General features: G+C 49.7%; 1 protein-coding gene across 30 annotated transcripts in view; it reads left to right on the forward strand.

The window, feature by feature from the left end:
• NCOR2 (nuclear receptor corepressor 2) overlaps nucleotides 1-12,569 on the forward strand; it is a 494,549-nt gene that overhangs the window by 462,850 nt on the left and 19,130 nt on the right. For 23 of the 30 annotated variants that reach the window (XM_075898492.1, XM_075898501.1, XM_075898496.1 and 20 more), the window contains 4 exons: nucleotides 3,717-3,866; nucleotides 6,413-6,523; nucleotides 6,645-6,807; nucleotides 7,692-8,242. In XM_075898492.1, coding sequence (XP_075754607.1) covers nucleotides 3,717-3,866; nucleotides 6,413-6,523; nucleotides 6,645-6,807; nucleotides 7,692-8,242 — 975 coding nt within the window. The remainder of the gene's footprint in view (nucleotides 1-3,716; nucleotides 3,867-6,412; nucleotides 6,524-6,644; nucleotides 6,808-7,691; nucleotides 8,243-12,569) is intronic. The other 7 variants (XM_075898498.1, XM_075898491.1, XM_075898493.1 and 4 more) reach the window with 1 other exon arrangement.

Consider the following 12,569-nt stretch of genomic DNA (forward strand, 5'->3'; position numbering starts at 1 on the left):
TGTTGTTCTGACCCCAGCAACAGTATCAGTGCGACAAGCATGTATGCCATGTTGGCCTGGCGTGCTGGAGGCCAACTGACCCGTTCCTGTACCATCTGTGCGAAGGCAGTTAGTTTTTGTGATTCTCGGTAGCACATTTGGTTTCTCATGGCAGCTTCAGGTGCAGCCATATGACCTGGGGCTGGTGTTTGATCAGCTCTCACAAGTTAAAGAAGGCCAGTGCTTGGAGAGGCCCTCAAGGTAGGGATGTGAGCCTGTAGCCAAGTACACAGTTAACCAGTGAGCCAAAGGCAGTGGGGAGAGGGGATGGGGCAGGAGCTGGTGTTTGCAGGGAGCTGTCTTTAAAAACTGGCTCCAGAGGCAGCAGCGCAGGGCACAGGCAGGTGGAAATGGGTACACACGGGAAGCCAGCTTTCAGCAGGTTACCCGCGCATATCGGTTCCCTCCAAGCCGACTGCACCCCCCACCTGTTATACAGAGGCAGCAGGAGAAGGGATGGAAATGAGAGCTGGTGCTCCCACCTCCCCACACCCTCTGGGTAAATGTTTTTCTGCTGAAAATGTCAGCAGATACATATTGACACAAATAAGGGCTTTCAAAGTTCCCTGCCACTGTGTTCCTCTACACAGCTGTGGCAGTGAGTCTCCAAGCCTGGGTGGACACATTTGGACTTGCAGGGCCTGCAGTCATGGCTCAGACCAGAGCCCAAGCAATGGATGTGGGTGTCAGAGCCCAGCTCCCAAGCACTATCCACAGAGCTATTTTTAGAGAACCCCTGCGGAGCTCTGGGCAGTGAGGCCCAATGCTCTGCAGGGAGAGGGGATCCAACTCTGGATGCAGGGCCCCAGCACAGCACTAGGGGCCACCGGTCCCAGTCAGTGTGTGGCCAGTCAGGCTCCTTTGCTGGGCTGGGTTTGTTTTCAGGCCTGCCATGTCCTAGCTAGATTCAGCCTCCCTAAATCCCACTCCAAATGGAACACGCTGTTGATCTCTTCTTCCTGCCCCAACCTGTTGTGCAGCTGTGGCAGGCAGTTAAAAAACTGATATGGCGAGAAGAGACTGAAATTCCCTGGTGGGTGCAGTGATTCTATACACACAGAGTAAATCACATTGGGAACCGTTGGGCCGGAAGCAGCTCTAGAAGTTGCTCTTGTTCTTTGACACCTTTACTGCTAGCAGTTGTCAGGTTTTCTTTTGAGTAGCCATACGTGGCTATGCACCAGGGACACCCTGAGGGGACACAGGGCCCAGGACAACTCTCCTCCCCAGTGTCCCAGGCACGGGGCCCAGGGCAGTCCCCCCACAGTCCCCAACCCTGCTTCACTTCTTACCCAAGCCCTGCCAGTGCTCTGCAGCCCAGAGGATTACAGGGGCCTGGCAGCAGTAGGTTTCACCTCCCCACTCTCACAATGTGGATGGTGAGAGCTCTGCCCTGCTGCACGACCCTACCGGCCCACTGCACCTCACTTCTCTGCAGCAGCCAGAGCCAGAGTGCCCTGGGACAAGGCGCTCTGCTTCCGCTGCCACAAAGAAGCTGCATGCAGCAGGCTGTCTGGCCTCTATGGCTCCCACCTCCAGCATGGTGCATGCCGGGGTAAGAGGAGGCAGCCCCTGCTGCCGCCACATGCCAGGTCCCCATAATCCTCCAGGTCTCTTCCATCCTCTTGGGGCAGCCTCTGCAGGGCTCCCAAAAGTGGAGGCCTGGGGTAGCTGCCCCAATTCATCCTATGGATGGGGATGGCTCTGCTGTGCACTGTCTGCTGGTGCGCTCCCTTCATTATCACCCAGCAGTGGGGCCAGATTGAAGGTAGATGTCAGGAATTGTAGGGGCCAGGAAGACTTGCAGCCTGGAGGAGGCTGGAGGAGGAAAAGTGTAACAGTGAAAGAGAGAGGTGCAGTTGAGAGCCAGGGCACATACAACATGATCTAGGCGTGTATTCTGGAAACTAGCTCAGGAGAACTTAGGGTTAGGCAGAAGGATGAATTAGTGAGGGGCTGGATTACTAAAGTAGCCCCATTGACTTCAGTTTAGCTGGCCCATGGTGTTTGTAAAGCTCTTTCAAGATTAAAAAATGCTGCATGAGTGCATAGTGCGCTCATTAATAATACGAGAAGCCTACTCTGTCTGTCTGTCTGTGTACCATTGTTTGCATCTTCTAAAGCAGTCAAGCAGCTGATCTGTCATTTCCCAGCTCTTCCGAACATGCCCCCTCTGACAGTGGGGTCCATGGCCCTGTAAAGTAGCAGTTGGTTCTCCATTTAACAGTTGGTTCTTTGACTGTGCCATGGCTGTGGTTGTATTCCCATTCAGTGCAAATTTGATCTCTGCTTTCCCATCGCTGGGCAAAAGGCCCTTTGTAGAACTCTTGACAGACACTACCTGTGTTTTTTTCTGTAAGATTTAAACACTGTGTGTGGCTTTGGGGATCAAACAATGAGATGTGGTGAGAAGCAGCTCTCAGAAAAGACATGGGGCCTTTCTCATCTGATGGTGCTGAGTGGTTGAATCTATTTATAATACTGTTTGTGCCCCGCCCCATGCTAAAATCCCATAGACGGGGAATCTGGGGGTCCCCTTCAAGGTTCTCTCTAATGGGTGTGGCAGCATGGCTCCACTGCTGTTTAATGAGACCTGGCTTGGGGCTCTGCACACAGAGCTGCCTAGCAGAGGGAGGGGCCCTTCTCCCTCAGTCATAGCAGCAGCTCCCTGCTGAGGGCAGAGCAGTGAGTCTCTTCCAGCCTATAGAGAGGGAACAACACAGAAATGTGTATGTAGCTTGTGCCGTCCTCACCAGCTGACCAAACCAATCTGAGCTAAGGCCACCACTGATGTGCGCCCCATGTGAGAGAATTCTCAGTTCAGGTTCTGTCCCTTCCCCCCACACCCTTTCTCCTACCCCAGCATAAAGAGGAGGGGGTGCACCTACAATCATAGAAATGCGAAAGACTCTTGAGTGGCCACCTAGTCCAGTTCCTTTCACTGCAGCCAGCCCTGACAGGGGTTTGTCCAACTTCTTAAAAACCTCAGTGCCAGGGATTCCACATCCTCCCAAGGAAACGAGCTCCAGAACTCTACAATCCTCCTTGTTTCCTTTTTGCCGACTGCTCTGTAGGGGGTGGGTGGAGTGTCCCATCCTGCAAAGTTAGAACCCCCAGTTCAGAACCAGCCGTTCACAAGAAAGCAACCCCGATTCATCCCCTTTCAGTGTCCACGCTGAGTAAACCATGGGTGGAATTCCCGCCGTGAGAGCCGGCACCGAACTGGAAGTTATGTGATGCTCGGGCTTTCAGCAGGGTGGATTTCACCTTTTGATTGTAAACAGCCTGGAGCAGGGACAATCAATGTAGTCTGTGCTGTCCAGTACCTGGCACTGTGGGGCCCCTGCTGGGTGGGGAGTGGGGCTCCTAGGTAGAAATAATAAATGATGAGAGCCCCCAAAATTATCAGTGGTCAGAAATAGACTCTTAATTTTTCAATGATTCCTCCTTAATAATCCATCTCCAGTGAGGTTCACAGCCCGGAGCTGGCAATAGCTTTGAAACTGTGCCACTAGCGTTAAGCTATCCTTGTTCCCTTGCTAGCATCCCCATACCAATTGCCAGGGGAATGTTTCTGTATGACCGTCCTGATTCCCTGGGCTTTCCCACAAGCATCGCTCTCTACACCATCTTGGATTTTATTGTCCTCCTGACAGTCCTTTTGATTCTCTCTCCAGGGATCATCGACCTGTCCCAAGTGCCACACCTGCCTGTCCTTGTGCCTCCCACACCTGGCACCTCCGCTGCTTCCATGGACAGAATCACATACATCCCCAGCGCCCCCCAGACATTTAGCAGCCGACACAGTAGCTCCCCGCTCTCCCCAGGTAAAGCCTGAGGGGCTTGGTTTGCCACCAGATAATCTGCATGGACGGGCACATGGGCAAATCAAACCCCATCCTGTGTGTGTGCATGTGTGAGGGTTCCCAGGGAGTCCCTTTGCTTCAGGATTTCAGAGTGGTGAGCCCAGGGTGGTGGTTTATTCTACAACCTGACCTCCTCTTGCTTCACCCATCTGAAGGAGTGTGTTGTGCCCATGAAAGTTTGTGATACTATCTATTTAACATACTTTGGCTAGTCTAAGATGCTATAGGAACACTTGTTTTTTAGCTTTTTTAAGTTATAGACTAACATGTCTACCCCCTGTGACTCTTAGTCCCCATGTCTCTTTCCACACTGACAGCACTGCCCATCCCAGGATCTCCAAGTGCTTGAGATGCACAAATTAAACTAGCAGGGGAAGGGAGCAGGCATTATTCCTGTATTTTGGATGGGTAAACTGGGCACAGAGATACATAATGTGTCCAAGGTCAGTCCAGAACCAGGTATCTTGCTCCTACCTCTTGCATCTTGCTCCTACCACTCGTGTCTGATTCCTGCCTACCAGCCCCTCTTGCCTGGGCTTAACCCAAGTTGGGGTTGGGACTTGTGTTCCCTCTAAGCTGCAGAGCAGCACAGCTTCACAGGGGATTAATCATCCCCGGCCTGGCAGAGGCTCAGGGCTCCTTGCATGAAGCTCACTGACTAGGCGGGACTGATTAATCACCTGTGAAGTTGTGCTGCCCCGCAGTTTAGAGGGAACACTGGTTGGGGCCAGCTGGGGGCTGATCAAAAGGGCTGTTTCTTTCACGGAGGGCTCTGAGGCTGGAAGGACTGTTCTTGTCAGCGGGTGCAGCCCATAATAATTGGCTTGAAACATTGCTAGAACTTGAACTGCTCTCGTAGATTGGGGCTATCATCTCTCTGCGTTGTTTATTCAGCACCTGCTGCAAGCTTGCAGCCGAGCAAGACATTTCTCCCTCCCCCAGAGAGTGTACAAACAAAGCACTAACAAAACTTCACTGTGAAGACAAGAAAGAGGAAGGACCGTGACGACTAGAGTTTTTCAGTGGCAGAACTCCAGTGATTCCATGGGGCAGTGGTGGTTATGGGTTCTCAGGCTAGCTATATCTTTGTCTCCTCTGGGTGCTGTAAGAGAGACCTGCCTACAGTCTTGGCCCTCTTGGCTCCCCATCTCAAAGGGAATTGTGTGATCCTTCTGTGGAGCTGCGTGTACCAGTCGCTTAGTGCTGCAGGCTTGGCTGCCTGTTGGACGCCCACATTTCCTCCCCTGGCACTCCCGTGACCAGCAGTACTGTGACCAGCAGCGTTAAGTTGAAGTGTTTGCTTTAGCCAATGGGAGCAAATCCCTAGAGAAATAAGGATTTAAAAAACTTAAAAAACAACAAATAGTCTAGTAGCACCTTAAAGATCAACAAAACATGCAGATGGGATCATGAGCTTTTGTGGGCAAAACTCATGACACAATCTACATGTTTTGTTAGTCTTTAAGAGGACTATTGGTCTGCTATTAGACTATTCGTTGTTTTTTTTAAGTTTTTACTGTTACAGATTAACTCGGCCACCCTCTGAAGGATTTTAAAGCCACAAACAGCTGATGTGCCTATCTAACTCTATGCTGCCCTCCCAGCTAAGCCAGAGAGACTTTCCTCTTCAGTTACACACCCAGACCAGACCCTGCTTGCATCCTTCTAGCCAGCTTGGATCCTTCTGGTGTGTCTGTCTGTGTTCCCCTCTCTCCGGTTTAGGAGCACTCCCCCTTCCACCTGGGACTTGGTACTCTAATCAGCACATCGCTGATGAGGGTCTTTGTTCCCCAGCTCATGTGCAAAGTGGTGTTCTTGAATACACCCATGCACTGAGCTGCAGGGAATAATTCCCAGCCCCAGGAGACCATGTGCTAATTCAAGTTGCGCTGAGTAGAAAAGGGTCTCCATGGCTTTGTGAACACAGGAGTCTTGGTTGGGATTGTACTTAGGGTCACTAGTCCCTCCCATTGCTCAGTGGGGCTACAACTGGATTTCTGTTTTTAGCACATTAGGGCAATCAGAACTAAGGTGTGGATGGCTCCCAGCCCAATCTCCTTCCAGCCCCAGTGCAGACACATCCTGCAAGTATTTACCCCAGTTCCCATCCGGAAGGCCTACGTACTAGAATGCCCCTCCAATAGGCAGGTAGGCTCATTCAGTCACAGTGGGTTGCAATCGCTGACTGGGGGCTGTGTCTCCCTGTAGGCAAGGATGCAGAAACCACCTGATCTCTTTTGTCACTCAAATGCGCCATCTTGGAAGCCAAGCGCATCTCTCACACCTTTTGAGTACTGATGGAAACGTGCAGTTAATATAGATACTCATGCTCAGAAAGTGGCACTATGGTTGCCCCTGCTGTACCCTGGTGGAGGTGGGATCAGGCCCCCATCTCTGCTTATCTACCAGGTTCTGGTTTAGGAAGCTTGTGCTGAGATCCTGTAACTACAGCGTTCAAGGATTCTTGCTTGTAGGGCCCTCTCTCACTGGCTGCCTTTGAATTCCAGGAGGCCCCACACACATGACCAAACAGACAGGAGCATCGGCTTCTGAACGGGAGCGGGAGAAATCTTTCCTAGCAGCCACAACCGTGGAGCACGCACCCATCTGGAGACCAGGTAGGCTTGGAGGAATCCAGTTTATACATCTAGTGCACAGTGGTGGCTCTGCTGCTGTCCCTTGCCTCTGGGTTTTTCATAGTGGCTTCCAGCTCAGATTCTTCACTGTGTTTTCTTGCAGGGACTGAGCAAAGCAGCAGCCGTTCAACCACCCATTCTCACAGCCACCAGCACTCTCCAGCCTCACCTCGCACCCATGAAACCATCCAGCAGCGCCCCAGCGTGCTGCACAACACAGGCATGAAGGTCATCTCATCGGAGAGCCTCACCCCGTCGGTTCTGCGGTGGGTGTGGGCTTTGCCACTCCCCCGGGTCCTGGCCTGTGGGGTGGAGGGCTCTGGACTATGAAGGATCTAACCCTGCACTGTTGACATGGATGGACGTTTTTTGGTCATTGATTTCAATGGGAGCGGCCCTTAACAGGAGCCATGAAGGGGCTGGCTGGTTTTGACTGGGTCTTTTCCTTTCCAAGTGGCTTTTGCTGGGAGCTGCTTCCCAGGGGGAAGGTCATGGACTATCGACTCTGGGCCAAAACCCGATGGTCTGACTCAGCCCATCCACCAAGCCTTGCCTCAGTGAGAAGTTTTCTTCTGCCTTTTGGAGTAAGGGTCCAGGATTTGCCCCATTATTTTGGTCACTCCAGCTGACCACCCCTTGTGCAGCAAAGAACCTGGAGTCCATTTCAGTGGAAAGGCACACAGAGCTGGTGGGACTCCAGGAAGCTAGAAGTTTCCTGATTCCTCTTGTTCTCCAGTATCGTGTTACACTACACTTGGGCTTTCTGACCCCAGTGCAGCCAATACCTAAGTTTTAAATGGGGAAGCAACCACTCTGGATAAATGCATCTTGGGCAGAGTCTTCCACACCCATACGCCAGTGCGGATGAGGAGTTACTGCTGATGTCCAAACTGGTGTAAATGGGACCAAAGTCAGGCTCTGTCTATTGTGTTTTCAAAGAAAGACGCACTGTGGCCTTTGCCTGTCTCTGGTTTGCATAGTTGCGTGGTTGGAGCCATTAACCTCCAAGTAGCCTACACCATAGCTAATAATACTGTAGAGCTACTGGGTTTGACAGGTGCAAAGGGCCTCACTCTAGTGGGGGTGGGAAAGCTGCAGTGTCTCTCTGCCGCATGATCCTACTCTCTCTGCTTTCTCTTTTGCTTTCAAGATCCACTACCACCACCACCACCACCTCGCCCATCCGCTCTGCAGGCTTCCCCACTGCATCCTCCCTGCGCTGTTCCATCACTGGGGCAGACAGCTATGCAGCCATGATGGACCCAGCTCTCCTACAGAAAGAGGCCTCCAGGGCCCGAGAAGCCAAGGTAGAACGCCCTCAGACTGACAACAACATATTCACCTCAAAGCTGCCCAGTGGGACCGGCCTAGAACAGTCATCAACACCTGTTAAAGTCATGGAGTCCCGGCCCTTACCAGCTACCGGGCCAGGTTCTACCCAGCAGTATAGCAGAGGACAGGGGAAACACCAGCCACTTCATCCACCCCTGGATCAGCAGCATGCCGCCCCGGCCAATGAGCAGCACAGTAGAGAAAAGAGTCAAAGTAAATCCTTTTCAATGCAGGAACAGGAGCTCCGAACACTCGGTAAGACCACCATGACAGCGGCCAGCTTCATAGATGTGATTATCATGCGTCAAATTTCTTGCGATAAGGGGAAGCGAGAAAGACGCTCGCTAAATAACGACTCTACTAGTGCTGGTAAGAAATTGGAGGGGTGGGTGTTAGTCCAAGTTTGTGGCCTCAAAACCAATTTTTTTTTAATTGCACGTTTTGGTGGTTGGCTTCTTCCACTTCCTGAGTTTTTTGGAATCATTTTTTGTTATTGTAGTCTTTTTTATTGATATTATTTTGCTTTAAAAATCTAACCTCCCCTTGTAAAAAAAAAAAATTATTTGCCAGTTCTTGCTTTGCAGATCTTGTTCATTTCCTGGTATTTATTTTAAATTTTTGATGTCACTATACTGAGCAGTTCACATGTGGCATACATGGATAACTCAAACAATCTGGGGGGAGCGCTAGGGAATGTGTAGTTTTAACAGGACAGCTGTGTCAAGGAAGAAAGATGTCTTACATTTGCACAATGCCTTTGAATTTGATGAATCCCAAAGTTGTATATCAATTTTCCAGTCCAATGATATATCAATGCTTAGAGGTCATGGTGACAGACACTATATGAGATTTTAAGTATAGACAGTCTACTGTACATCAAAGTTCCCTCTAATCTTTTTCATCCATGTGAAGATTAATTTTTAAATGCACTGAGGCATGTATGAATGTGCACCACCAATAGAAACACAACCTAGCTGTGAGTGCTCTGCTAATCAGGTGGGCAGTATTTGAATCTCTCCTGAGCAGCCAGTGCTCAACTCAACAGGGAACACTGTTTACGCAGGGATCATGTAGCTGCCAATGGAATGTAATCACTTCCGGAATGAAACACAGCAGTGGCTTAACCCAGCACAACAACTTAAGATACAAAATGAAGTAGAATATGTTTATCAGGGTGAAACTGCTGATGAATGTGCCTGTGCCTGTGTCTGTGTGTTTTCATGCCTGTGCCTATCGGGATACTTATGAGTACAGCTGTGTTTTGGCCCACGGCAGATCCCTGGGTCCAATTTAAATATTCAGTTCATATATATAATAATTCAGTCCATGTAATATTTCACCTATAGTTCCCCTGTGCATGCAACAGTGTTATCTCTGTGAATCTCTCTTGAACATCTGCACTGGATCCTAGCACTGCACTCCCGTGCATGTAAATCTAAGTGCATGGTATGCACCAGACAGTCCACAGGGATGACTGGAAAGGATAATTTTTTTCTGGCTCCATTCTCTGAATCTTCCCCTTTTGGCTCCTCAAGATCTTACTGATAAGCAGATATATTTGTCACTGGACCTTTTCAGCCAGCTGCACTGAAGCTGAGGATGTTCCGCCAGCTATGAATACAGCCTCCCTTTTGGCTTTAGTGGGACATTTTTGCCTGATACAAGTAAAACACATTAAAGCCTTTCTTCAGATAAAACAAAATACAGGACTATGTAGCATTTTAAACACTAACAAGATGGTTTATTGGATGATGAGCTTTCGTGGGCCAGACCCACTTCCTCAGATCAAATAGTGGAAGAAAATAGTCACAACCATATATACCAAAGGATACAATTAAAAAAAATGAACACATATGAAAAGGACAAATCACATTACAGAACAGAGAGGGGATGCGGGGGGGGGGGGGGAAAGGAAGGTAAATGCCTGTGAGTTAATGATATTAGAGGTGGGGAAGGGGAGATGTCTGTGAGTTAATGGTATTAGAGGTGATAATTGGGGAAGCTATCTTTGTAATGGGTAAGGTAGTTGGGGTCTTTGTTCAGACCCCTGCGGAGAGTGTCGAATTTTAGCATGAATGACAGTTCAGAGGATTGCTTTCAAGTGTAGATTTGAATGTCTTCTGAAGTAGGATGCATGTGATTAGGTCATGAGACAGTGTCCTTTCTGGTTGAAATGGCAAGCAACTGTTTTTTTTTTGTGTTCCTGTCTAATGTCTGTTTTGTGGGCATTGATTCTTTGGCGAAGTGTCTGAGACGTTTGTCCAATGTACATAGCAGACGGACACTTTCGGCACATGATAGCATAGATTATATTTCTGGATGCACAGGAATATGTGTTCTTGATCTTATAACTCACTTGGTTAGGCCCAGTAATGGTGTCAGCAGAGTGAATATGTGGACAAAGCTGGCAACGGGGTTTGTTGCAAGGGAAAGTACCAGGGTTGGTATTAGTGTGGTATGTCCTGTGGTTGTTGGTAAGAATCATCTTGAGATTAGGTGGTTGTCTATAGGAGACTATGGGTCTGTCTCCCAGAGCTTCTTGGAGTTTAGTGTCCTGTTCCAGTATAGGCTGTAATTTATTGATAATGTGTTGGACGGGTTTAAGTTGGGAGATGTAGGTGATGACAGGTGGTGTTCTATTGTTGGTTTTCTTGGGTCTGTCTTGTAGTAGATGGTTTCTAGGTATTCGTTTGGCTCTTTCAATTTGCTTTTTTATTTATCCCCCCTCTGTTCTGTAATGTGATTTGTCCTTTTCATATGTGTTCATTTTTTTTAATTGTATCCTTTGGTATATATGGTTGTGACTATTTTCTTCCACTATTTGATCGGAGGAAGTGGGTCTGGCCCATGAAAGTTCATCATCTAATAAACCATCTTGTTAGTCTTTAAAGTGCTGCATAGTCCTGTATTTTGTTTCAGCTACACCAGACTTACACGGCTACATTTCTATCACTTTTCTTCAGATAAGTCTGAACAAGCCCTTCCATCAGGAATTTTTATGCAGCAGCAGGATTTCTTCTGAGCCCATGCATAGAGCTGGGAGTGGCAATGCTCCACCTTGCAGTGGCTAGAAATCCTGCTAGTTCAGTAGGAAGGATGAGGTGCTCCCGCCTAGAGACATGAGCAGGGATGCTACTGTCAATGCGTTTCCCCTTTTATTGGAGCCACAGCTGTACTGTGCTGCTCTGATTGGCCATCCCAGGTGAGAAGAGGGGCTGTGTTCCTGTGATACATAGGCCCGAGCTAAGGGCACAGGATCCCAAATGATCTTGAAACAAGCATTAGCTATTTATTACTTTGTTGTCCTTTCTAGTGATCCCCTCCAGCCCATGCTCTCTGATCTGTGCTTAGCCATTCACACATCTATGCCTCTTCCTCCTTCAGTGGCACCATGTACACACAAACAGCTTTCTCCAAGCCACTTTGATTTGTGGGTGTTGCAATTAGGGTTGCCAGGTGTCCGGTATTCAGTCTGGTAAAAAAATTCAGAAAATACCAGACATGTGCAATATACAACTGTGTATTTTCTGGTTTTCCGGCTGGGCGCCTGATGGAAACCTGGCAGGAGTGGGGGGAATGGCTGGGAGGCAGGGCGCGATCGGCGCTGAAAGCCTCTGGTTGCATCTGACGTAGGAGTGACGCCTTGGGGAGGAGGAGAAGCCCTGTCCGTGCTCCAGAGCGCTGTTCAAGCGTGTTGTGGAGCTGTAGCCAGTTTGCTCATGCTTCGCCAGAACCGTGCACAGGACAGGTAGCACCCTGAGATCTGCATGTGCCCAGGTCAGTCCCGCTACCCTGCGGCCGAATCTCTCCCCCCACTCCCACTCCAGCCAGCCCCGCTCCCCCTGACCCTGCCCGACCAGCCCTGCTTTCTGCCAGCCGGTTCTCCTTCTCCCGATCTCCCCTTGTCAGCCCCACCTCCCTCCTAGCCAGTCCCTCCCCCCCCATCAAGTGTGTCCAGTATTTTTTCTGAAGCTGCCTGGTAACCCTAGTTGCAGTATTGCATGCACACCAACCGCCCCTATCTGCTTCCCACCACTGGCTCCAGCCTTGATTGAGCTCAGAGGCTCAGGGATAATGTCCTGTCACTATGAACAAGCCTTTGACAGTGGGGTGGAGACCCAGTGCTACTAGGGGTTGGCTCTTCAGCAGAGGGGTAACTCACCCTAAGAAGTAACAGCACTGGAACCACTGAATCTGCATGAGAAGGGGTGTACCTAACAATCCAGTCAAGCAGGAGGTGAGCAGAATGGCCCCTTAATACAGGCCACATATGTGTGTAGGGAGGGCATGTCTCTCACTCATCCCACATCTCTGCCTATGGTTCACTTGAGTCCGTTGAGATCCTCTGGGTGCCGTGAGTGAGCCCAGCTTGTCATTAGTGCCCTGCCTGGACAGAGGAGAGCAGGCTCCCCAGAAATGAAGCCGAATTCTCCCACACTGGCCCCATCCCCACCACAGATCGTCCATGCACATAATGAATTCTATGTGTGATTCATCATCTCCGTATTGGTGCACATAACAAAATTCATTCTGCACACGGACATAAAAAAATAAAGGGAACACTGGTCTGGGCATGAGTTCAGTATAGATGCTGGAGGTGATATGGCTCCCAGAGAGAATGCTCTGGTGACAAGGAAGCCCTTGGTGAAAAACACACAGGTCTTGCCGAGCCAGGCAGAAACCATGTGATTGATAA

This window comes from Pelodiscus sinensis, chromosome 15, assembly GCF_049634645.1.
Source record: "Pelodiscus sinensis isolate JC-2024 chromosome 15, ASM4963464v1, whole genome shotgun sequence".
NCBI classification, from domain to species: Eukaryota; Metazoa; Chordata; order Testudines; family Trionychidae; genus Pelodiscus; species Pelodiscus sinensis.